At 38.1% G+C, this 25,643-nt stretch overlaps 3 protein-coding genes across 9 annotated transcripts in view; 1 reads left to right on the top strand and 2 right to left on the bottom strand.

Annotated features, from left to right (window-relative positions):
* BZW2 (basic leucine zipper and W2 domains 2) overlaps positions 1 to 138 on the bottom strand; it is a 56,278-nt gene extending 56,140 nt beyond the window's left edge. Inside the window, exon 1 of the mRNA XM_053961353.1 lies at positions 55 to 138. The gene's annotated coding sequence lies outside the window, so the exon portion shown is untranslated. The remainder of the gene's footprint in view (positions 1 to 54) is intronic.
* On the top strand, positions 57 to 23,577 carry ANKMY2 (ankyrin repeat and MYND domain containing 2). 4 transcript variants are annotated; one of them, XM_053961344.1, is made up of 11 exons: positions 57 to 138; positions 3,291 to 3,355; positions 11,041 to 11,179; positions 12,981 to 13,079; positions 15,137 to 15,297; positions 16,420 to 16,634; positions 17,457 to 17,592; positions 19,315 to 19,443; positions 19,822 to 19,963; positions 20,610 to 20,653; positions 20,753 to 22,011. In XM_053961344.1, exons 1-10 carry the CDS (start codon positions 72 to 74, stop codon positions 20,615 to 20,617), a joined length of 1,161 nt encoding a protein of 386 aa, XP_053817319.1. In that variant the 5' UTR covers positions 57 to 71; the 3' UTR covers positions 20,618 to 20,653; positions 20,753 to 22,011. The 4 variants fall into 4 exon arrangements, with proteins under 4 accessions (XP_053817319.1, XP_053817295.1, XP_053817309.1 ...); XM_053961320.1 differs by lacking the exons at positions 20,610 to 20,653; positions 20,753 to 22,011 and adding an exon at positions 22,060 to 23,577; XM_053961334.1 differs by having other exon boundaries at positions 20,610 to 22,011.
* Positions 23,578 to 24,175: 598 nt separating this feature from the next.
* LRRC72 (leucine rich repeat containing 72) overlaps positions 24,176 to 25,643 on the bottom strand; it is an 18,882-nt gene continuing 17,414 nt past the window's right edge. For all 4 annotated transcript variants that reach the window (XM_053961386.1, XM_053961402.1, XM_053961411.1 and 1 more), the window contains one exon: positions 24,176 to 24,669. In XM_053961386.1, coding sequence (XP_053817361.1) covers positions 24,504 to 24,669 — 166 coding nt within the window. In that variant the 3' untranslated portion in view covers positions 24,176 to 24,503. The remainder of the gene's footprint in view (positions 24,670 to 25,643) is intronic.

Here is a 25,643-nt window from a genome sequence, read left to right as displayed (position 1 = left end):
CGGTGCCGCGGGCGGGGGTGCTGCGGGAGCCGTCCCGGGCTGATCCCGCCTTACCGTGCGCGGGGGCCGCGATGGCTCCCCTCAGGAAAGGCGACCTGAGCGCGGAGGAGAAAGACTTGCTGGCAGTGATCGCCACAGGTGAGCCCTCCCGGCCCTCGCCGCTCGCGGCCGTGGGCCGCAGCTCCCGCGGGCCCCGCTGGCCGTGCCCCGGGAGGGATTTCGTGACCCCGCACGTTGCGGGCGGCAGGTGAGGCGCCGTTACCGGCCGCTCGCCGCGGGGTCCCCTCGCCCCCGGCCGCGCTCTTCAGGTCACGGCGCTGAGGGCCGCCTGCCTTCCGACCCCGCCTTCGGGCCGTCACCCTTCTCCCTGCCGGGGAGAGCGGCTGTTCCCATGGTTTACTTCCCTCTCGGGCAGGCGTGCGTCACCCAGGGAATGCAGTGGGGGGCGCGCTGCGGTGCAGTGGGGCTGGGGAAGCTCAACTGGGCGGCTCTAACTCTGCCAAGGAAAGCTTGCATCTTACTGGCAATGTCTGTTGACGTTTGCCTAATTATTGGTGTTAATGTCAGCTGCCAAAAAAAAAAAAAAAAAAGTTTTCTTGGGGGTAATCTGTTGTCAGACCAGGGCGTCTTTGCAGACAAGTTATTCTCACATTGCCAGCACTTGAGCTTGTTTGGGGTGTTTTGCACCTCTTATCCCCTATAATGTTCTATTTTACTATTCCTTATACTATCTTATAGTGTTCTCTCAGAGAGAGGAAAGGGGATAAATGTCTATCTGAAGGAAGGGTGTCAAGACGATAGAACCAGGTGCTTCCCGGTGGTGCCAAGCAACAGGACATGAGGCAATGGGCAGAAAATTCCACTTGAGTAAGAGTGGAATTGACCGCACACTGGAACAGATTAACCAGAGAAGTTGTGGAGTCTCCCTCACTGGAGATACTCAAGAACTGTCTGGATGCAATTCTGTGCCATGTGCTCGAGGATGAGCCTGCTTGAGCAGGGAGGTTGGACCAGATAACCAGACTGCTGTGGTCCCTTCTAACCTGACCCCTTCTGTGGTTTTGCATTTCATGTGAGTGTCACAGTTTCATTGCACTGTCTGTCAGACATGCTTATTGCCAGGGGAATTTTCTGTCATTTGGGTTCCAGCAACATGAATTTCATAACCCTGAATAAATAGATCCCCTCCAGCTGGTATTTTGAAAATCATGAACAACATTCATTAATTGGAGGCAAATGAAAAATCTCACGTGTTCTATGCATTTTTATATGTAGTTTCCAGGCAATTTGAACACATGAAAGTTTTACTACAGTTTTGGTGCTTCACTCTCAGTTGTATTTAAGTGTTCCTCTGTGTCAGAGACACAAGCATAGGACAGTCAACAGTGAATTTATTGTGGACCAGACCCAGTTTGATTGACTCACTTTAATAAGTGTTTTAGACCTTGGTCTTGCAGACACCTCTGTCTAACTTACCTGATGCTTCTGATTAGGGTCATGGGATAATTCAGGTTGGAAGAGGCCTCAGGAGGTCTCTAGGCCAACCTCCTGCTCGAAACACATCAGCTGTGAGGTCAAATGTGATCGCTTAGGGCTTTTTCCCATCAGGTCTTGAAAACTTCCAAGGAGGATGGCTGCACAGTGTCTCTGGGCAATCTCCTTGCCTTACTGGGTTCATAGTGAAAATGTTTTTCCTTGTATCCAGTCTGAAGCTTCCTTTTATTTCAGCTTCTGCCTGTTACCTCTTGGCTTCCTACCATGCCACCACTGTGAGGAGCCTGGCTCCAACTTTTAGCTCTGGTCAATTCTACAAGTCTGACTTCCATCAGTTTAGTGCCTTGTTTGGAAATCCTTCAGTGTTTTGTCATACAGAACTCTGAGTTTGTAAACGCAACTTTGCTTTGCTTAGCTTGTATTAAAATTTACTTGAAGATCACCCCTTGAAGACTTTCTCTTACTGATGTTTGTTCTTTGGCTGGGATATTCTTCTGAAAACTGATCTAGTTCTTAAGAAGCTTCTAACATTTTTAGAATATAGCTATGTCTGGGGGAGTAAATTAGTTGATGGTTCTCTGTCAGTCAGGGGTCTTTATTAAGTGTGTGAGATGACTCAGGTGATTGTCTTTTTTCCTGAAATTAATTAATTAAAAGAAAAATGGTAAAAGCTCCTGTAGTGTAGTTAAATCACACCAAAAAGCAATGTGAAAATAAATTATTTCTAGTATTTCAATTGGATTTTTAGCCAAAACTGAAGTTGCAAGAGCTGTTTTGCTGAAAAATTGCTGGATGACCACCGCCTTCTGAAAGAGTGAAGGTAAACATGAACATAATTAAGTGATGCAGTGCTTATTTTTATTAAGCACATCTCTGCTGAAAGAGCTTTGCTTATGATTGAATCAGTAATTAGAAGTTTCTGTTAATTTGCAATAAATATTCTCTGAAGTCAGACTCTTGAAATGGCATTTATTTCTTTGTGCCTGTAGAAGCTGCATTGGCAATATCCGAATAGTCTTCCAGTGTGCTTTAAATCAGGTTCTTAGACCTGTGGCTTAGCCAAAAGGATTTTGCTAATGAATTGAAAAATAACAGGACAGTAGAATTGAAGAATAGGTGTAGCCTATTTCTTCTGGCACTTTTTTTTTTTCAGATCTCAGTTTACTTTGCATTTGGCAATTTTTACAAATGTCAGTGATCGAGCTACCTGCGTCCTTGTCCTTTCTATCTTTATTCTCTATTACCAAAAGCAAATTCATTCCACTCTTGTGAATGTGAAACGTTGCAAATTTCAAATTGAAACAGGAAAAATTATGTGAGTAAATGATAAATCATGTTTCATTCAAACCAAAAAGTCTTTGAAGTGAGGTCATTTCCTTGAGAATGTAGACAGCTCTCTTAGACAAAAGATGCTCCAAAAGAGATGAAAGTACAAAATGTGTTACAATGCTCAGTATCACGACACTCATTTGGAGCTGTTCATGTGCTCTTTATGTTAGTGTCCTGCTCTTGTGTGTGTAGGTCAGTTACTTCACAAAAAATGGATGTTTACTTGTAGTTCATGCTTTCCAGCTGTTCTTTGATGTTGTGAGTTCTCGGCTTTTAGAACATAACACTGCTCATTCCTAAGCTTCTTCATTAAGTGCAATTACTTTATTGGTGGTTAATCTACATCCCAATCAGTTAACATGCAAAGATTTTGATTCTAATGAGAAATGGAAATGACCATTTTCCTCCAGATTCTCAGTTTATTCTATTTCTCACCCCCTTTTCTCTCTTTGTCCTTTTATTTGAAGGAAACACCGAGGAGGCTGGAAGGCTACTGGGGAGCAAGAATGTCCGTGTCAATTGCTTGGATGAGGTACTGCAAAACTGTGCAAGTATTATGCTGAGTTTAATAAGGAAAATGCTAGGTCTGAAGGCCTTCATGTTGTTAAATAACATTTCTCTAACAGCAGTTGCTGTAGCCTTGAAAATCAGGGTTACTCTCAAGATATTTTCAGCCTGCAGATGAGTAATGAACCTTTGAAGAGTTCTTACTGTTTTTTAAAGAAAGTTTAAAGATTAATGTTATTTAAAGTACTACACTGTATTTTGTCTCAAGTTCCAGCCTGAGCTTTGTCTGTAAGGTAGGATAAATGCTGCAGCAAAACACGTCGGGGTGCTTCTTGTCACCCTCACAAACAGTAATCTCTCTGCACAGTCCCTCTGTGGCAGACACGGCACCTGTCCCCATGCCATGCTTGGGTCTCATAAACAGACTTGGAGGGTGAGTAGCTTGATCAGAAATGGAACCACAGCCTTTTATACAAGTGGGTAAACATGTAGAAGATTAAATCCTGAAGTGCTACCTGAAGGTGGGAATAAGTTTGTGGAGAAAGGAGCCTTATGTGATGTTCATGTTTCCTCTTATTTTTCTTTTTACAATGTTTTTCTAAAGCATGCAACATTAATATGAAATATAACATGCAAGCCAAACTAATTCCCCATCATGCATGATAAATCCATGTATAATTTATCAATTTAAATGTTAATCTCTGGTTATTTTCACAGCTTTATAATTTCATAGGAATCACTGGGAAATTCTGAGAATGTGACTAGTTCAGCCTCTGGCTCAAAGCAGCTTCAGCTCCATGGTCAGATGAGATTGCTCTGAGTTTTGACATGTCTAGCCTTGTAAATCTCTTAAGGATGGAGACTGTAAAATACTTCTGGGCAACTTGTTCTACTCTCTTACTGTGATTTTGGTGAAAAAGTGTTTCCCTTATGTCTGAACCTCAGCTCAGGCTCAGTGTCTCTTGCCCTCCAACCACCATAAGTGGAGAGTTTGTCTTCTCAGTGATCTCTCTGTCAGCTCTGGCAGGCTGCTGTTTGGTCCCACAAAAGCCATTTCTCCAGGCTGTGCAAGCCCAGCTCCTGCAGTCTCTCTTCACTGTGCAAGTGCTCAGGTTCCTACTGTGTAGTGGTAGTACTCCATTGATTTTGTTGCAGTTTATCCATGTCTTTATTGCACTGGAAGGCTCTAAATGGGACAGGGTATATTGTAGATGTAGTCTCATGAATGGAGAAAAATTGCACTTCTTTTACCAGATATCTTCATGGGACATTGTTAGCCTTTTTTTCTGCCAACAGATCCATTTTCTGATTTTTCTTAAGTTAAATACTAAACCTGAATTTCTATTGTATGAATTTCAACAAGTTTCTGTAAAACTAGTCAAACTGAGTTTTACAGTGAACTTCAGGAACCCAAGACACAATATAAACGTGCTTGCAAGTGTGCTTTATTGTATGGACATCAGAAGGTTTTCCTTAAGTGTAATTGCTGAATGACGGCAGCATTGCTGCAGTATTAGTGCAACATCCAGGATTAGTGTTGAGAGGATATGACTTATTCAAAGAAACCGTATCTGAGTTATGCTTCAGGCTATTGCTGTAGAAGAAATAGTATTAACAGTATTTACCCAAGTCTCACATCTGACTTTATACATAAGGCCCATAAAACTGTATGCAATGGACTTCTTGCAGACTCTTTTTTACTCCCAAGAATGGTGTGTAATCATGCATATTAAACAGGAGAAGGTTCAGGTTTGTTTAGGTTTCTTAAATCAACCAGCTATGTGAGTGTTGCAATTTTTCTTTTATAACCCATTTTTGCTCCAATGTGTTGTTCTAATATCTATACAAAAGTAAGAGTGTGTGAAATCCCAATTAAACATCAGCTTAGTCTGTTTTTCATTGTTGCCACAACTTTAGGCTGCTCTCAGTGCATCAGATCTTATTTTTTTTCTCTGTTGCCTTAGTTGCTTATCTTGAAATTCACATTTATGTTACTACTGTTACTTATTTTGTTAATGTTAAGAAGTAAGAAAGCCCTGAAGATGTAATGCTTAGGTATTAAAGTGGGAGTTCAGTTAGGAAATCATTTCCATCCTTGAAGACTTTTTTACATGAAAATCTACAGAATGAGCACAGGTTTAATGTAATTCTGTCTTCTAGCTGTGGTACAGCAAGCATGCAATCACAATTTAATAATTTCAGGCTGAAGAATTCACAGCATCAGAAGCAGGTTGTTACATAGTGCACTTCCTAATTTAAAAAGAACCCACACATAATCTGTTCCTTTCATTTTTGGTTTGACTGTATATTCTAACTGCTTGGATCCACTTTCTTGTACATTAAAAACTGCTAACAATCAGCTGTCTTTTCTCTATGTACCTTTAGACAAGGACCAAGTCACATTTTAACATCTTCTAGATGCAGTGACCTTTTAAGTATCTTGCCTAAAGTTATGTTTCTGCAGCAAGTGAGCTATAATAAGTGGCTCTTCTTCAAATCCTTTCCAGTTGTTTTGGCTTCTTTCTTTAAAACCATACATATGAGCTGGATGCAGTATTTCAGCATTACTTCTGCTGTTGGTACATGTATTTAAAAATAAAAAAATTACTTCTCTAAGTCTGCTTGCTTTTCCTGCACTTGTTCTAAGACTCCCTCATACCCTTCACATCATACTGGTCTGCTGAGCTCTGTTGAGAGTGTCAGCACTCAGTGTCAGAGTAAAATCCCTTCATTCAAATGAGTTTCCCAGATGCCCATCTTCCAGAAGGTTGGAGATATCCAGCAGATACAGTCCTGGTTTTTCTCAGTACCCTTTCTGACCAAATCAATTGTTTTGTTGTGTCTTAATCACTGTCATTATGAAAACAAATGCAATGGCTTTTCAGCAAAACTAGTCTTTAACAGTTTGGTGACTTTAAAACTTAAGGGACATTTAAATTCAGGTGTCCTCAAACATTGGACAAATAGATGGGCTGTAGAAATGGATGTAAAATAAAAACAAATATAGTTAACTTAAATGCACACTGCTTAGTCATTTTTTTAATGGAGTGGTTGATAATTTGGAAACTTAGTATGGGAGAAAGTGTTCAGAACTTTTCTTTCCCCCGAGAACGCAGAGCTTGTAAATATTGTGACTTTTTGTCAGCACTTTGCTGACTTGAACTCCATCCACAGCATGTGGCGAAAATATTTTAGATTGTTATAGAAAGGCAGGCTCAAGGAAGCACATGGGCTTTCCAACTGTGGAAGTTTCCTCTGATCATGTTGGTAGTTAAGGTTGCAAAGGACTACTGTAGTGCTATATCCCCTGGCAGATCAAGCCAACAGACTTGACCTGAAAAGTCCATAATTTTTCTCTGTTTAAAATAACTGTAAGGTTGTTCATAATCTTCTTACATATAGAACTATCATCTGGCGTTAGCAACATTACTTTTTTCCTCTAGTTTGGTAATTCAGCTGTTCAGTTTGGTAATACATAATTTAGAGACAGTCCACTTCTCTGTGCTACAGAACCAAACACTTCCTGGGAATTACAGCAGCACCTTGCTTATTCATGGCTGAGATGTGTGTAGCTTCACTCATATTGAGTATGTTCAATGGAAGGTTCCTCAGGTAATCTATCTTGCTATTGTAGTGTGAAAATCCTGTGCTAGCAGAAAATGCCAGATCCTTGGCCTTTGTTGAGGAGAGTTTTGTCTTTTGATGTTCTTTACATAGTACTTCAAAATACACAAACCAAAGAAAATTCCTCTGCTAGTAAGAATTATCTGGTTTCAATTCAAGTTGCTGATTGATGTAGGCTTTAACCTTTCATCACTGCAGATGAACTGAAAGATCATCAGAGGAATCTAATGTGTTACATATGTGAAACCAACAGCTGAGCAGGATGACCATAAAGGAGAACTATAGCTGTGATTGACACTTACTGAACAGTATTTCATATTCTAATTAGTCCATACTTAGCTACAGCTAAAATTATTTGTGTATGTAACTACTTAAAATCCTGCTTTTAGGAAATTTAAGATGTGTAAGGGCAGTCTTATTCAAAAGCTTGAAGAGTGAAATTTCTAGAGACTTTCATCCAGTGAAGAGTCAAGCTGTATTTCTAGACTAACACCATTCAGTACAAGAGTGTTGATTTTGAAGAGATACATCAACAAGTATTTCTGCTTTGTAGCACCTGTTCTTTTTACATCATTTTTAGTAATGTCCCAAATACTGTCTCAACTAAAGGCCAAACCTAGAGTTATGTGTTTTGTTTATAATTTTCTGACTTGAATTGTTTAGTGAACCTAAAGGGTAAAATAAGACATTCTTTCAGTGTTCATGTGGGGCTGCATTCCTCATTGGAAACTGAGCTGGGGAAGGGAGAGGTGAATGCTTTAATATTGCTGACATACAAGTGTCTACAGCAGATTTTCAGTTCTCCCATTCCTTTTTTATTTTTCCCGCTCTATTTAAATAGCTAGTACTCTCATGTGCAATGCCTTAGTGTACCTCAGTAACTGCTGAGGGACTGCTCCAGTGTAATCCAGCCTGTATGCCACATCTTGACAAGGTTCCATGGTTGAGAAGGGTGAAGTGAGCATGGGAATGTTGGGAGCACTTGGATTGTGCTTTTCACTCAAGTAGCACAGGTTTATGTGGCTACTTCAGCAGTGAATTTTCATCCTGTTAGCCACGAAACAATACACACGTGATGTCTGTGCTCTTACACAGTCAGCATGAGTGTTTAAATGTTCACAAAATGGAGGGGTTTTGTGCCAGATATGCACATGTCACTGGAGTGGTAGATATTGTGCATTTTTTGTTTGTTTGTCCCACTTCTTGTTCCCTAGCTGTCATGTGTTTCCCTATTCCTCTGGTTGATGAAGGCTGAGCATGAGTTTTGTTGGAAACTTCCTTTGTAGTTCCTAGGAGGCAGAAGGTTGTTTTTCCATTTTATTGTCTTCATAAATTTGTTTTTATTCATCCTGTTGAAGCACACCTCAGCTGGATGCTGACGAGAGATTGATCTGCTTTCTTCTTCCTCTGTGCTGGTGGTGGAGTCCAACCCCTCCCCGGTTCTGGTACTCATCTCCCTGCCCCTCCATTGACCCCATAGTTTGTTGTTTGGGTTTTTTTTTTCATGAACTTACTTCCCCACTATGGCAGCAGTTCTTAGAATCCCATTCTTTAGTCTGCTTTTGGGTTCTTTTCAACATGAGAAACTGGGAAGGATGGTCTGTAATGACCGGGCTGGCTCTGCCAAGAGCCCTGTTGTGCCAGGGAGGCGTTGTTGATTGGTGAGCTGGAGAAACCAGTCAAGAGAAGTGCCAGCTAATTTTTAGAGGCACTGCAAACACTATTCATCTTGAATGGTGAGACATATAGGAAATACTTAGAACCTTGCAGAAGAGAAAAGATGTTACAATGTAACATACCTGAAGAAAAAAAAAAAAAAAAAAAAAAAAAAAAAAAAAAAAAAAAAAGCTGGGAAGGATTCACTTTTGTCCTGGGGAATAAGATTAAAAAGTTCAATTTTTTTGGTCAGAAGAATGTTGCATGGTAACAGCTAGAAAAAGGATCCTTCATCTGATCTTTCATAGTGGAACAAAAATTTGTTTCATCTGTATGCTTAATAAACCATCTGCAAGTTTTGTCTTTTAAGTACATTGTATTGACAATCCAAATGTCATCTGTGAGAAAACAGACTCTTGCTGGACATTCAGGCTGAGAAAAGTATTTGCAGTCAATCCAGTTTCTGTGTAGGGACATAATACAGGATATCAAGCATTTCTAGATAAATTTGTGTCTAGCCTGACCCTCTTTTGTTTACTGTGAATGTGAAAAACTGATATTAATGCGACTTTAAATCCAATTGTATAACAACCATCAACGTATTTTTTGCCTGATAAGTTTTTTTGATCCACACCACAGCCTGATACGTCTAAAATTAAATCAAAGGATTTTAAAAAACAGTCTTCTGGGAGGAGAGGATAAAACAAACCCAGTTCTTTACTTTGTCATATAATCTTCAGGTCTTAATTGGAACAACTGGCTTTCAAGATGTAACCAAACTTAAAAGTCGTTGTTTTCTAAAAATTCTTTCTCCCGTGAAAAACCATGCTGTGTTTATATTCCCTTACTGCAGTACCTTTCTGTGCTGCTAAGGGAGACAAATCCCTACTGTGACTTCAGACTGGGATTGGCCTGTAAAGTTGCTTTTGGTGTAACATTATGAAATGTAATATAATAAAAAGTATTTTATATAGTAGGACAGAAAGTCTTTATTCAACATTTGAGACACCCCAAATGAAATCTAGCAAAAGCAAAGCCACCTGTTTCATATTCATGAAGGGATCTTTTTAGGTATTTTGTTTCTTCAATGGCAGTTTATATTGCATTTTACTAAAATATGTGGGTTACTAAAATATAATGCATCAAGTAAGCACTTTCTATTAGTTTCAGTTAGGATGGAGAGTAATGAAACTGTAATACTTTAAAATTATTATACTTTTAACTTTTCCAATTTCTGTCACCTTTAGAAATTTTTTGAAAATTACGCTGGTAAATTAAAGTTACTTGGGTTTCACTCAGTCATAAATTGAAACAAGAAATGCATTAAGGCTCAAAAACTGACAATTACATTATTTCAGAGTATCTCATTACCAGGCATTTACAGAGCTGGAGTAATGTTGTACATGAATGTATTCAAGCACGCAGCCTTGACTGGCAAAAAAAGGAAGAGAATGCCATTATGATTTTCTTCAGGGACAAACTAAAACACTCTTCCTGGTATGCAGTGTTGGAGGGTGTTCTTGGACAGTTAAAGTGTCTTGGCTGATGACATGAATCCTGACCTGATGTTAAGTGAAAATAAACAGCATACTGGAAAAAGCATACTATATTCTGAAAATAGTGTCATGCAATTTTCTCAAACAGCAGCATGTTTCTCCCTGCCCTTGAAGAGGGAGAGAGCCTGCACTAGCAGTTCACCCTAGTTCTGAAAAATTCCTCTGGGGTTTCCCCAGCTTTACCTTTTTAATCACACCTCAGTCCTCCCATGCTGAAGCTAATCCTTTTTGCACTGGGGCAGTTGATCAGTCAGGTTTGTTAAAGTCTGACAAGAGCTGTTTGTCTTTATGAGGTCCTTCAGAGTTCTGGCTGATCATGGACACAATGCCAAAAGGGTGGAGAAGTGGGAGAGAGGCAGATGGCAAAATTACCAGTAATCATGACTAAAAATGAGCAAGGTGGGTTTCAGAGACTGAAAATCTTGGTAATGTTTAAAACAACAACAGCCTATTTCTAATTTTCTTGCTGCTTATCATATAAGCCACAGCAGGGGAGAAAAAGGTAACATAGGAAGCTAACAAGTTTTGTAAACCAAGCTTTTCCAACTAGCAGAAACCTTAGTTGTCTTCAACACTAATGTCTTACATAAAAGGACAATGATAAATTGACTGTAAATGATTTTCATTTGTTCAACACTGCTCTGTTTTCAAATCTATAGCACAGCAAAATCAGAAAACTGACATGGAAATCTGCTGCATGTTAGTAACTATCTTTTCATGAAGATTTTGTGAGGTTTTTGTAAATAAAATACTACGTGAGGCTTTGGTAGTTATATTGAATATGTGTGGCCAAGTAAAAATGATCAGTGGTATGAAGATCAAGAGATGTAACATTCATTTTTGTATGCTACTTGCTTCTCCTTTCTTTTGCCAGCATGGCATGACCCCTCTGATGCACGCAGCCTACAAAGGGAAGGTGGACATGTGCAGGTTGCTGTTGAGACACGGAGCTGATGTAAACTGCAATGAACATGAGCACGGATACACTGCCTTGATGTTTGCTGGACTTTCAGGTAACTTCTCACTAGACTCAGATCACTGATTTTTATGACATCAATGGGTACAATTTGCCATAAGTTAATTTAAAAGTGAACATTGACATGCTTTTATTATTCAGGTTTGCTGTTATTTATGTGAACCATGCAACTACGCCATGATCACTAAAATCCTATGGGCAGTGCAAAAGGAGAGCTTCTGTTCAGGCTCATATAAAAATTTATGTTGTTCAGCATTTTGAGGCATACAATCTACTTATCCTGTACCTACTTTGTCCTGTTTGTTCGAGATCTCAACATTCACTTGCCTGGGACAGTTTTCTTGTGCAGTGGGATACATTCTGTTTACTTAAACTGTGTTACACTGAAAATGATGCTGCACCAGTAGCTTTTGGTAATATTTGAGACTTCTCAATCCAGTATTTTTTAAATTTTGTCTTTCTCCTACATTATTTTTCCAACTATCCTGTGGGCTTTTAAAAATATATTTAGTAAGTTTTAAAACCATGTTTTCCCAAAATAATTTTTGCTCTCCTCTTACATTTTTTTTCTTGAGAGTGCTTATAGCTGTATGTATCTTCTCCTGTCTCAAGTGGTGGTTTGCAGCTTTCCTCTTGCTATTCTTTTTCCCTGATGGCTGGACCAGTAATTTCCTTGAGTGAGAAAAAGACACTACATTAAAACATTGTTCCTTCTGGAGAAAAGATTTTATTTAGGAATATTAGGTTATTTTAAGTATCTTCTTTCATAGACCACTTATGACTTCCCAAAAATTAGATTCTAGAGGAGTCAGGTTTCTTAGCAGGTAGAGTTTAAACTGCCTTCATTCATCATAAGTATTAAAAAAAAGGCCTATGTATGTATAGGAACCTCAACTAGATCGTCAGATTGTTTTTCAGCTACAACTTCAGTAAAAAGATTTGTGAAATTCCAGTGTTCTGTGGTATTGAGCAATATCACAGCTGCAGCAGATAGATGAGAACAAACTCTTAGAAGCTGTTAAATGACTGCAACTGTATGGAAAATGCTGGATTTATACAATTTTCTCACAGCTGAGCTTTTAGCTTGCCATCCTGGGTGTGAAATCTTCTGAATGTTGACTTTAGAGTCTGTTATCGGTGAGCACAAAAGGTACATGAGCACTACTGATGAAGTGACTTTGTTTTTAAACATTCATTTTCATTCACCATCCCCTTTTTGTATTCACATTGCTGTACTTAGCATGTGCACAAAAACTGATAAAGTAAGAATACCTTTGAAAGCAGAACCAGCAGGAGTGGTGACAAGTGTCCTTTTTTAGTCTCTGAAGGGCACCAATTAAGTAATCTAATCTTCCCATCAAATTTTAGCTTCATTTTACTTGGTATTTAGCCCAGTCTGAATTCCCAGTTCCCACTGTGGAGAAAGGAACAATCTGTTCTGTTCAGTGTGTTCCTGCTACATCATAGTCCTGAATGTGTTTTTCTTCTTAGAATAGCAAATGTAGTTGAACTGTTAAACTAGATTAGTAGAATTTCCTTCTATACTGCTGTCCAGAGGGACCAACCTCAAGTGTAGCTACATACATGAGTATGACTCCCATAAGCTCCATGGGAAGCTGTCTGTACATTACAGAGAGAAGAATTACACCTGCTGGAACTCTAAATAAGCACATGCTTTTCTCTTCATCCATGCTTAAAATAATGACATTAAGAACATTCATTTTCCTCAGTGTTGTACCTGGTCTTTAAGAAGTTCAATACATCTTTTTCTGAAGCATAGAGAATTATAAATTCTGATTTGTCCTTGCTCATTCCCCATATCTTTCCTGCAAATTCAGGAAACAAGGAAATCACCTGGATGATGTTAGAGGCTGGAGCAGAAACTGATGTTGTCAACTCTGTGGGAAGGACAGCAGCTCAGATGGCTGCTTTTGTGGGTGAGATGAAAATTATTCTCATTTTCTAAAGCTTTAAAGAAGTAAAGTGTTAGAGTCTGATGCTTTTTCGTGGAGAAACATTATTTAATAACTTGTTCTGAGCTGACACGTAGTTGAGCTATGTTTTCCACATCTCATCATGTAAGAGTCAATTTGTGTTGTATTCCTATGTTTGATTTCCTAAAAACACAGATGATCTTGCCTGTGAGAACAGGTGCTATACAAGTGTGTAAGCTTTTGCAATGTCACCGCTTTGGAAACAGTAAGAGGAAGCTGGTTGCATTGGAGGGGTCTGAAGTGCAGCACCAAGTGCTAATGGGAGGTTCCCTTGTGGGAAAGGATGACCATAGTGCCAAGGAGCCAGGAACTCAGCTGAGCTTTGCAGCTGTGTGCTGGCAGCAAGCCACCCCCTGCCCTTCTCCCAGACTTCTGGAAGAGGGAGAAGTCTTGGAACCTCTTCTGAGGTAGTCACTACTTACTAAGCTGAACTTCACTAGAAAAAGATTTGTCATTCCAGCATGCGGAATTATCCCTGACAAAACATGCAACAAGCTTTTTTGCTGTTGTTGTTCTGTTTTTTTGGTCTTTCTTTGGTTTTACAAGCCTTTCTTAAATTTTTTGCCCTCCTTGACAATACTAGGTTCCTGGCTTAATGTCCCACTTCTTCTCTAGCAAGGAGAATTGATAAAATATAATGAGGTTAAGTGGAGTCATTTCCAATGGCACAGCTGTTGCTTCCCAAAAACAAGGACCTATATTTTCTTTCAGACACAACCTTCTCATGGTGTTTAAATGCCTGAGAATTCCCTTTCAAGTCCTTTTGGTGTTCTGAATTCAAGGCTACCTTGCCATTTAGATTTACTTCCTTGAGTAGTGATTTAGTGCTGAGATTCAGTTTCCATTTCGTTATTCTGCTGTTTTAAAGAAGAAAAGGCTGACATTGCTCACTTGAGGTTCGAGCAGCAAAACCTTAACTATTCATTTAAGTATCAAATAAGTCTATTCCTATTAATTATCCTTTGGATTTGGAAAGTCTTTTCCAATATGATAGTGTTTGGAGTAAATGGGGAATATTATCTCCAACATAATTTTTGAGAATTCTTGTTTAAAATCTCATCACATCACCAAGGTAGCATAAATATTTTCAGGCATACTGAGATACACTACTCTCTAAAAGTCTGCACATTGGAATCTATTCCTGTTCCTTTTTTATTCTTTGTCCAATCAACATTAATTCATCTGCCTGTGTGTGGGAAGTGAGGATACTTCTTCCCCTGACATTTGTCTTACACTGTGCTCTATTAGCTCAGAACTGTCGCTTCTAAAACAGTGGAGGATTTTAAATGCTGGAATTTGGTTGGCTGTGTCTTCTACTGATTATAGGATTAGTGCCAAGACAAATCAATCAATTTAAAGAATGTGGTCCTGAAGTAGAAAAGATAAGTTTTACTTTCCCTTTAGTCAAATAATCCATTGTATTATCAGATGTAGAAAACAAGAAGAGGGTGTAACTTTTCTAATCTTGTTACTTTCATTATAGTCCTTTTATTTTTGGTAAACTTTAGGCATGTTCTGTTCTTATAACTTCTCCCATCACAGGTTAATACAGTAATACCTGCTTCAGGTCTGAAAACTTAGGAGTCTCCATGCAAATGCCATTAATTTCAAAAGTACAAAGTAGAAAAATCTTACCTTGAAAAATTATAGCAGCAGTATGAGACTACTAGTATCATATAATATAGGGGAGAAATAACTTAGTTGTGGCTTATCAGGGTAAGAGAATGCAGGAAGGGGACAGGATATTCAAAATGAATTTTCATGAGGGCATTCCCTGCTGGGAGTCACTAAGTTAATAACACTTACTGAAGATTAAAGCTACATGCAAGAGAATGACAAGAGTTGCCTCTTTGTAGTGCAGAATATATCATGCAAAGCTCCTTTGCATGTGGGTAATTCTCACTTGTATTGCTTATATTAGATTGGGGTTTATGTTTGTTTGTTAGTTTTTTTTTTGTTATTATTTCACTGGTGATTTTTTTTTTCTTGTGTGCCTTTAGGTCAACATGACTGTGTGACTGTCATCAACAACTTCTTTCCACGTGAAAGGCTGGACTACTATACTAAACCACAAGGCTTAGACAAAGAACCAAAACTGCCAGTAAAATTAGCTGGGCCTCTGCATAAAATTATTACTACTACCAACATGCATCCTGTTAAGGTGGAGTAATGTGTAAATTGTATGTGTTTGTTGGTGTTGGAGTGGTTTCTTTGTGTCAGAAAGCATTCTGCTCTTCTGCAAGGTCAGCTGAGATCAGAAGCATTATCTGCAAATTCAGCTACTTCTGAAAAAGAGGAAGAATCAGGCTCAACGTTTAGATGTGATTAAAAAAATATTTCAGTGTTTGTACACACCAGAATCTTGAAGTAACAACTTCAAGTGGAGCGATTCTTATTCCTTCTATCAGTAACCGTAAATAACTGTCTTTTTTGGCTTTATTTCTCAGCCCCACTTGAAGTGAAAATGTAAAACAAGTTCCTATCTTAACAAAATCTCATTGTTCTCTCAATGCTTTTCTCAGCATGTATCTTCCTACCTTCATCACTGGTTCTCCACAGTAACATCTACCACTGCTGCTGTTTCTGAAAGTATGTGCAAGATAATGTTTATTTTACTTCCCAGGATATTGCTGACAATAATGTCTTTTATGGTTTGCTCCCCCAGTGTAGTTCAGAGAAATGAATGCACCTACATTCAAATACAAATTCCTTGGGCTTGCCAGTCAAAGTCCAGAATTTTTTAACAGTTTCCAGACAGGTATCTGCAGTACACAGAGACAGTAGTGCACCAGTGGCAGCTAATTGAGTGAGTAGAGCATACAGTTTCCTCTTAGAATATTTTATTCAGTGCTTTACTAGGCTACAGGAAGTACTCCACAATTATGTGAGGTTGATGTGTTCTGTGAAACTGCTTAAATCATACAAGTCCTTAAACTATACAAGACTGTAGTGCTCAAAAGGAAAGAGATTTTAGGATAGTGTAGGTAGCTTCTATAACTTTCTTTAGAACTAGTTTTGGTTTTTCAGGTTCTTATTCTAAAAAACAAAACAAAACAAACTTGCTATTTTTAATACCAGTCTTAGTTGTAAATGTTTTCTTATATGGGAACTGTGAATTACAGTATACTAAATAAGAATGGTAAATAATGACTGGAAAAAAGAAAGGGAAGACTGCATAAGAAGGAAGTAGAAGAATATTAGAAACTCCACTGAAACTTAGCCACAATGAACATAATGCCAATGCACAAGTCTTAATTGGATTGCATTTTCTTCAATCTTCTAGATCGTGTTGCTGGTGAAAGAGAACCCTCTGTTGGCTGAAGTAGAAGCACTGCAGAAATGTTACAAGGTTCTGGATCTCATTTGTGAGAAATGCATGAAGCAGAAAGATATGAATGAAGTTCTTGCTATGAAAATGCACTATATCAGTTGCATCTTCCAGAAATGTATTACATTTTTAAAAGAGCGAGAAGATAAACTAGATGGGTTTATCAAAAGGTGAGTATTTCTACAGAGAGGTCTGAAAGCACATGTATGCCCTGGCATTACAGATACCAGGAAAAAGACAATTGAAGGAATAGATTGGATTGGTTTGGATAAAGGCTATGACAAATAACTTGTTAAATAATCCCAGCTGCATTTACTCCAGGGTGGCACTGTCTCCCTTTTTTCTGTGTCTGAAGTGACAATGTCCTTTCCTGGGTGCAAAGCAAACATTCCTAGAATTTCAGCTCTGCTGGAACTGGTTGGATCTTGGCATTTACATATACACCATGAAGCAGCAGACAGCAATGTGTGATTGAAAAAAAGGGGAGTGATAGCCTTGAAAAAAGAATTTCTCAGTGTCCAATATGGTTCATCTGGGAACATTTCTTGTGCCATTTTGCTCTCCAGCAGTCATACAGATTGAGATTTTTTTTCAAAAACACTTAAGCAAATGAGAACTGCAAGTCCCACAGATTCTGGATGCAACTCATCCTCTTAAATAACTTAGACAGATCTTCAGAATCTACTGAGTTACAAACCAGCTGCCTGATCTTACATATCAAAGTAAGTGACCTGACTTTTAGAAGGATCACGTTCCCTCATACACCACTGTGGATTTTTACTGAAATCCTCTATGAGACTGAAAATTATGAAATCAGCTTTCACATCATGAAATTCAATAGTTCATCAGTGATGAACCTACGAAGTTGCCAAGTTATTGTGAATTCTTCTCTATAATCTGAAAGGGGAGAGAGTATAGCATGCTATATGTGTTTGTTCTTGAATATATTTACTATGTGATTTCTTATTTTACATGCATTTAAAAAAATTTAGCCTCTTGAAAGGGAGAGATAAAGATGGTTTCCCTGTGTATCAAGAGAAGCTAATTCGAGAAAGTATCCGGAAGTTTCCTTACTGTGAAGCCACGTTGCTCCAGCAGCTTGTGAGAAGTATTGCTCCTGTTGAAATAGTAAGTTTTTCCCATCAAGAAAATCCTTTCTCAGTAACTTGCATAGTAAATCCAGGTTGAGACATCTTTCTGTCCTCAGTTTCTGCAACATATTATATTAAGCAAAGGGTTTTCATGTCCCTAAACTCTCTGGAGCTGGATTTTACATATTGCAGGAAAATGCTCTAAAGTACTTCAACTAGTATTTTTTTCATGTGCCCATAACAAATGCTTAAACACCTCAGCTTTTAAAGAAAACTGATGCAATTTTCTTGTCTCTGAGCTTTCTTTTCCTCCTCTGGGATGTCTGTTCAGTTTTTCTATGCCAGTTCACTTATTGAAATGGTAGATTCAGAAAAAAATGAAGCTTAATTTGCAGTCTGTTTTCACAATGTCTAAATTCAGTTTAAGATTGAATAAATTCCTAGATTTAATGCATTCATTTGTTCTATTGTACACAAGAAGTTGGTAATATATGATGGTAGAAAAAGGGAAAACATTCTGTGGGATTCCTTTTATCACAGAGAGGGAGAGTCGAGATGATGCAATGTGCAGCAAAATTTATATCTAAATTAGGAAATCAAAATTACAAATTAAAAATCTAACCTCAGTTGTCCTCTTAGGTCTTTGCTAGCACACTCTTCATTTTAGGACTATTTATTGCTTCATAATAAATTTTACACAAGAGTGGCTGTTCTTTTTTAAGCATGTTCTCTCTGGTCTCTGAGAGAGAGATGTTGTACGCACAAACACTGGGGAACTGGAACAATCTTGTGACGTGTTTGGATTATTCAGAGACAATTAAAAATAGCCTCCATCTTAAGTGGCTCCAGGTCTGCTAAAATATCCTGAGGCTTAGTGCAATCTCTACTGTTTGACTAAGCCAGGAAGATAAACACAGTGTGAAAACATAAGCTATTGTGATGCATTACAACTTGCTTTAGAGTTAACATTTTCCTTCCTGTTGCTTTTTTCTTAAGAGAGCCTGCAATCTTTTATGCCTTTAAAGCAAAGACGGTTTATTCCATTGTATTTCTGTCCATTATGCAGAGCTGGAAAGGAAGTGATACTGTAATTTTTATTTATGTGGAAGCCTTTGACCTTTGTCACTGCACAATTACTTGGATTCAGTCTGGGCATCTCAGTGTTGTTGTAGTAGTTATGATTGTACATATTCCATGGTAGTCTGACAGTTTAAGGAATTACTTAGAGCCAGAACTACTTGACGTTTTTTCTTGGAATATTTACATCATTGCCCGAAAGAATAGTTTTAATGTATGGTTACCTAAACCTTACTGCTTGCATTGCATGGGAAAGATGCTGCAAATAACATCTAAATAGTAATATGCAAATAATTGAAAATTTCAAGTTCTGACCATTTGGTCTGTAGCACCTGTGTGCACTGAGCACAACAGTGACAAATGAAACATGTTTTTGTGTGCCAGCACAGAGACTGACCTGCAAAAATCTGCTGCATAGGATCTACAGGTGTAAAGAATGTGGAGTTTATTAATAACTTACAGAGGAAATACACAGAAGCTCAGGGCTTAAGTTCAGTTTATCTAAAGATAAATCTTAAGTTGTGCATGTTAGTTGAAGTTCTGTGATTTGGTTTTATGTTTTTACTGCTGCAGCAGCTTCAGTGAGACTGACACTTGCGTTCATCGTTTCTGGTCTTCCCTTGCGCATCCCTCTCTGCAACAGTGCTGGCTTTTAATCTCATTACCACGTCTTGTCTTTCAGGGCTCTGACCCCACAGCTTTTTCTGTGCTTACACAAGCGATTACTGGCCAAGTGGGTTTTGTGGATGCTGAATTCTGTACAACTTGTGGGGGAAAGGGAGCAGACAAAAGATGCTCAGTATGTAAAATGGTAAGAATAAAAAAAAAAATAGTTGCACTGAGGTGCTGAGGATTTTGAATGCTTCCCTATTTACTGTGTAGACTTAGGAGGAATGGCATGCATGCCTGCACTGAAGACGTTCTTCTGAGAAAGATGCCTGAAATTGACAAGTAGGAAGGAGTACTGGATTTCCAAGTGTGTACGCTTAAGAATGAAGAAAGAGCAAAAATTCTGTTTGTTTAGAGTTAATAAAAACCTGCCCTTTATAGATTCTTATATAGAATCAGTCCACATGACCTTAAAAATACCATTAAGTGCTATACATAGATATTTAACTTGCTGCGCTAAGAAATGCAAGGAAATTTTTTTAGTACGTGAAAATGAATTAATAACTCTGGTAACTTTCAGGTGATGTACTGTGACCAGAACTGCCAAAAAATACACTGGTTTACTCACAAAAAAGTCTGCAAGATCCTGAAGGAAATTCATGAGAAACAAGAACTAGAAGCTGCCAAAGAGAAAAGGAAACAAGAAAAGAAGCAAAACAAAGGTTAGGGTCTGTTGTTCCCTTGCTGAAACTAATGCTGTGTTAACTGCATCACAAAGAGCAATTTAACAGGTCTTAAAACTGCAACAGCTGAGGTTGGGAGAAAAATCTTTGAAACATAACAGCAAAGCTGTGTTTGTTGGGATTCTGGCCTTTAAATTTACAAATGCTGCATACATCCAAATGTGGTTTTTAATGATGCAGTTACACAGATTTCTACAGTGGAAGCATTCTGATTTACACTGCACTGTTTCGAAGTTCAGATCTTTAATCAAGCTGGTGCAGAACTAAACATGCTGCTTTATGTTTTGTTGGAGGTGTTAAGACAAGTTGGTTAATAAACAAGTAGCCTGCTCCTTCCAGTTGCAAAGGTTAATGTAGATGTTAAATCTCCCATAATATTTCTCTTCATAATCACAGTATCAACTTAATTGTGTTGTGTGCTTGAATGTGAGGAAAGCAAGCAGTAGTCTTTAAACTGTTCATGGTGATTTTCTCCCTTCAGGAAACAAGTATTTAAACCATAATAACCTAATAAACACCGTATTGCCCCTTCCCATGTTTCTCCAAGTGAAATAATAGGAAAGTAGGGGATGAAACCACTTTTTCTATTCTACAACTTACTGGATTTCCCTTCCTTTGTTTTAAGGATTGTAGAAGTGCACTGCAGAAATCATGGTTGCCTTAACAATGGTAATGTTCAGCTGTACTCAAAATAGCAGGATATAAATGAGTAATAAATCAGTAATAATTGAAGTTTTCAACAGTTTCCTCTGTTGATCCTGTTACAAGAGCTGCTGTTGCACGGGATCAGGATGACTGGAAGTTGGAGGCAAGATATTAGAAATCCCAGTACAACAAAACATAATGAGCTGTGAGTGGTGATGCCCCACCTGCTGTCCTTTTCAGAGGGAGAGGCAGGATCTTGGTGAATAGCTCTTCTCCTTTCCTGCCTAAAAAGGGAAGCTAACATATTCTGTTATGTTTCTACTCCACTATCTACATGTTAATCTTCATTAACAGATTCAGGTAGACGGCCAGCACACTATAGACCTTATCCAATTATGCACTGTTAGTAAGACACTGAAGTCATCTGAGCTTCAGGTCACCTTGTGAATGGTGTTGTAGCAGAGCATTTCATATCAACAGCAGTTTTATTTTAGAAAGTTAGTAATACCCACTACAAATCCTGTACATCAGGAAAGTAATAATTAAAAAAACAAATGCAACAGCTGCAAGTACAAGCAAACTCAAGAGTTTAAGGGTTTCTGCTATACAGGGTGAGTGTCAAGAAAGTCCACGTGTCAGCTTGTGCAGAAAGTTCTTAGCTCCCTGCCATGTAAGACCTTGGCAGGGTTATGGCTAGCTAGCTATGACTATTTTTGGCTATCAAATCACAACAGAGCAATAAACCAAGATATAACTACTTCTCCCAGTTAGGCTTTCCCCTCCTTCTTTTCAGAAGTCCTAGCATGCAAGCCCTACTTGGTAGAATCGGGGAAAAAAGTTATTTAACAACTTTTTTTCTCAGAAAACATTGCTTGAAGAGTAAAGGTGCAATAGCTTATTCTGTTCCACGCAGTCAAGTTAGAAATTTTAGGATGACTCATTTCAACCAAAGTTCATTGTTTTTAATTTCTTCAGTCTGTTTTATATAGAAATGCTTCCTATGTAGTTGTGTCCATGCCTTTTTGATTGAAAACAAACTCCACCTGTACTTGGTGTTTAACTGGCTTGCAGCCATTCTTTGAAAAGCTGGTGATAAGAATAGTGTCAATAAAGCATGTTTGAATTGAAAGTTAAAATAACTAGTGTCCTACTTTGCTCCTCTCTGTAATAAAAAAAAAAAAAATTAGTCTGGCAAAAAATGGGAGAAAAATTAATGAGAGCTTTGTTTAGGGTTAGTTCCAGATTAACCTTATACCAATTTAAGCAAAGCTTTAGTGCTTTGGGTTTTTTCAATGAAGCTTTTCTAAATAAATCACTTCTGTAATTGATGCAAAGTATCCTAGTGCTACTGTTTTTCAACAATAAAAATGTTTGCTTGCAAAGGAGTTCAGTGTTTATTAATTGTGTTTATTAATTTCTATTTTGTTTAGATGAAATGCAACTAGTAGAGGGTAGTTCTACAAGTGAAGAGCAGTCAGAAACTGGTCCAGATTGTACAAAAAATGTGGATCCAAATCATCCTACTGATGGAACAGAAGAACCTGAATTTACCAAAGAGATGGAGGCACTAGCCCTGCAACCTGAAAGTCCGCTGGAGAGTGAAACTGCCTTAGATGACATTGATCTTCAAAAAGTTCAAGATTCTGAGGAGTAAGAAGATAAGAAGGGACTGAGAGATCTCAAGGGTACTAAAGAATTTTTCATGCTGACCATGTCTGAGTTCTTGGAGCATGGCTTATGCAAGACTTCTTTTAAAAGACAGAATGTCTCTGTTCATCCAGAGATAGAATACTGGCTACTTTATCTATAAATACTCCAGGTTTTGTTGTAAATTGTCAAGATACCTATTTATTATCTGCTAAAAATTAGTGGCATAGATCCATCTGTATGTATACCAACAATAAGCCTAGTGAAACTCTTGAGTTTCTGTGGTTAATGAACCACTTACTGAAAAATGAACAGCATTTTATTTGGGTTATTCATGTTTTCCAAACTTAAAACTTACTTTAATTGTAATTTAATTTTTTTTTTCTGCAAGTACATAGGCCTGTAGTTAAAAAGCACTGGAAGGCCAAGTGTTAAATTGAGGCTTGTTTCAGCACTTTATGAAGCTTTTTCTGAAGGAATTCAGTAGCAATTAAGTTTCTCATGATACTCATCTGAACTCTCAGTTTTTCATGACATTACTGTAAATATTTTTGACTAGTGAGAGCACAAAAATAATGTCTATCTTATGGCAATTGTAGTAAATGAAACTGCTGTTTCAGGTGTCTCAAGCTGATGGTGAAATGTGTATTTCACTATTGGTTTGGTCAGAAATACTCCAAAGTCTAATGAAGGGAAGACCAGAATGACTCAAAATATTTTGACTGACAAGAATAATGCATTCTAAATAATTTTTCGGGTAAAGATGCCTTAGAGAACAGTGGGATGTTGCTTATGAATTATTTCATAAACAAAAAATCCTTAGTATTTTTCATGCTGAACTGAATGATTAGATGAGAAAATTCATGTGTGCATTGATAGAACTGGGATTTCACTTCGGCTTTCAGATAAATACCAGATCTAGAAAATAGCTTCTGTCAACTTTGTTTTTCACTCAGATTTATTTCTATGTCTCATGAAATCGACATGTGGGAATGCCACAACTGAAAATATCACTTGCTGCATAAGGATGGCAAAATTGGAGACTGTCTTATTGTCAGCTGAATCACTGGTGTTTTAAATATAGCAGTATTCTTCTAATTAGAGGCGTAAGAACCAGCCTCAAAACAGAGAAAACACTATTAATTTTTTTTTACTATTTAATATGTTGAAAGTTTTTGTTTAATATTCTCAAAACTGTAAGAGTGAGGATACATAAATCCACCTGTGCAGAGAATGTACCTGTGTTTTAATTTCAAGGATTAGTAGATAGTGAAGAATAAAGGGAATTTTTTTTAAAGAAAGGGGCTATGTGGCAGTTCTGTTTCCTGCGTCTGTAACACAGTGACATTCTCATGTGACATGCAGGGGACTCCTGTAGCTTGACTATACAAGTTCAACTTCATGACAATTTGCAGGCAAGAAATACCTACCTGGAACTCAGATCTGCAGTCATGCTGTAGTCACCCTTCACTCTGAGGTCTGGGAATGCAGAAGTGCTGCTGCCTCCCTCTTCCACTCACAGCATTTGGGGCTCACAGGGGTGTGTTGCTCTTCAAGGATTCTCTGAAAATGCCATCCCTTCAGGGAAAAAGAGTCAGGGTTTTGGAAGTGTGCTAAAATCCCTAGCATCACAATCCTGCTTTCATTCTCTCAGTAGTGGTGCCTTGCTCATTGGAAATCTTTGATTCCCCAACAAGCCACCGGACAACCTCATCTCCACCCTGCTTCCAACAGGAAGGTTGGACTTAGATAAGCTTCAGAGATCCCTGCCAACACAGACTGTCCTGTGGCTCTGTGCTAACTTAGGAGAGAAGGAGGGAACTCAGAAGACAAGCTACAACCTGAAAGAAGGGCTTTGAAATATTTAGAAAGCATCATTGACTTTAAGCCTTGGCAGAGTAGAAGGAGAAATATGTGAGGAAGTTTATTATAAGAAATAAAACTATTTATCTTTAGTTTCCTAAAAGTTAGTGTGCAGTTTAGTACTTTCAGGTAACAAAATTTTGGTAAGAATTGCATTTCAAGCAACTTTTATTATAACATTGCCACTATTTACCATTTGTTATCTTAATTTCTTCACTCTCTATACAGCGTATGAGAAAATAAATGTTACATTAATTTTTTTTCTGGAAATTCACTTAACTAGATGCGTGTTGTTGTGTACTTGTTTTGTTGAGCTGTTAACCTACTTATAGGGTTAACATTAGAGAGGGAAATTGGTTTTTTCTCATCTAAACTGAACTGTCAGCTTCTCAAGGGGCTCTTCTGCTTTGTTTTTAAGCCGTCTTTCTTGACAGGTGGCTAGTTTGTTCCAGTCCACAGAGGAAAATTCCATTAGAGATCTTGTCGTTGCCCGTACTAAAACCGCATCTTCGGGGTCCTCAAATGGTACTCTGCAAGAAGAACAAAGCAAGTCCATTACCTGAACATTTCCAAACCACTTCAGAACTAATTCACAACACACACTCTCTGGAAAATGAAAGTAGCAGTCAAGATGACACTAAAGAGGGAGAATTTAAAACTTCTAAATTTTCAGGTTTTCTTCTACCAAATTTAAGAAACCAGAACAAACTGAAAAAAGGTCAGAGTCATGGGATTCTATTTGAAAAAAAATCATGCTATAAATTATTTTAAAAACATTTACAGTAGACTTAAAAATGTTTCTTTGTTTTCAATTTTTTTCCCCCACGGAAGTTGTAATTGTATACTCTTAATGCTCTGATTCAATGGGCATGATTCAAGTGATTTGGTACCCATTAATGGAAATGCGCATTCATTTCACTGTGGATATCTTATCTAGCCCACAGGCAAATATCCATTCTCCAAGGTCTGAATCCAGATCACTGTGAGCTTGTGTTCACATATCCTGCCACAGCTGCAGTCTGGGAGAGAAAAGCAGCAGATTCATAACATCAAAGCAGCACTGACAAGGAACCAAAACCTTCCAACTCACATACAATATTAAGACTATCTTATAAGAACTTCTTTCTTAAAGATGTCCCTGTAGTAACACACGTCATATAAGCCACAGGACTATCTCCACTGAGTATCATGCACTTTTTCACAAAAAGACACCTTGCAAAACCTCAGCATTTCCATAAATAAGACTCAAGGCAGCTGTACATCCATTCTATCAATGAGGACAGCTAACTGCACTGAAGGCAGGTAAGACTTAATTTTTCAATAGAAATAACTTGATTTTTAAAGAGCTGTGTTCAGAGTACTGTTAAAGGATATTATATGTAGGTTCTTATTATTTCCTTCAATGTATTTTTCAAATCTTCTCATGTGTAAAGCTAGAAAGTAAAGCCAAGCCTGATACCCAAAGTTTGTAAATCTGCTCTTAAAAAGTTTGCATCTAAAATGT

The sequence above is a fragment of the Vidua chalybeata genome, chromosome 1 (assembly GCF_026979565.1).
Source record: "Vidua chalybeata isolate OUT-0048 chromosome 1, bVidCha1 merged haplotype, whole genome shotgun sequence".
Taxonomy (NCBI): domain Eukaryota; kingdom Metazoa; phylum Chordata; class Aves; order Passeriformes; family Viduidae; genus Vidua; species Vidua chalybeata.
Note: the sequence above shows the minus strand (reverse complement) of the source record. Positions and strands in the feature narration are given on the sequence as shown.

Coding starts and splice junctions, on each gene's coding strand:
- ANKMY2 (XM_053961320.1), top strand. CDS start 72: ATGGCTCCCCTCAGGAAAGGCGACCTGAGCGCGGAGGAGAAAGACTTG. Junction 13,080..15,136: donor TCAGATGGCTGCTTTTGTGG/GTGAGATGAAAA, acceptor GTGTGCCTTTAG/GTCAACATGACTGTGTGACT. Junction 19,964..22,059: donor AGAAAAGAAGCAAAACAAAG/GTTAGGGTCTGT, acceptor TATTTTGTTTAG/ATGAAATGCAACTAGTAGAG.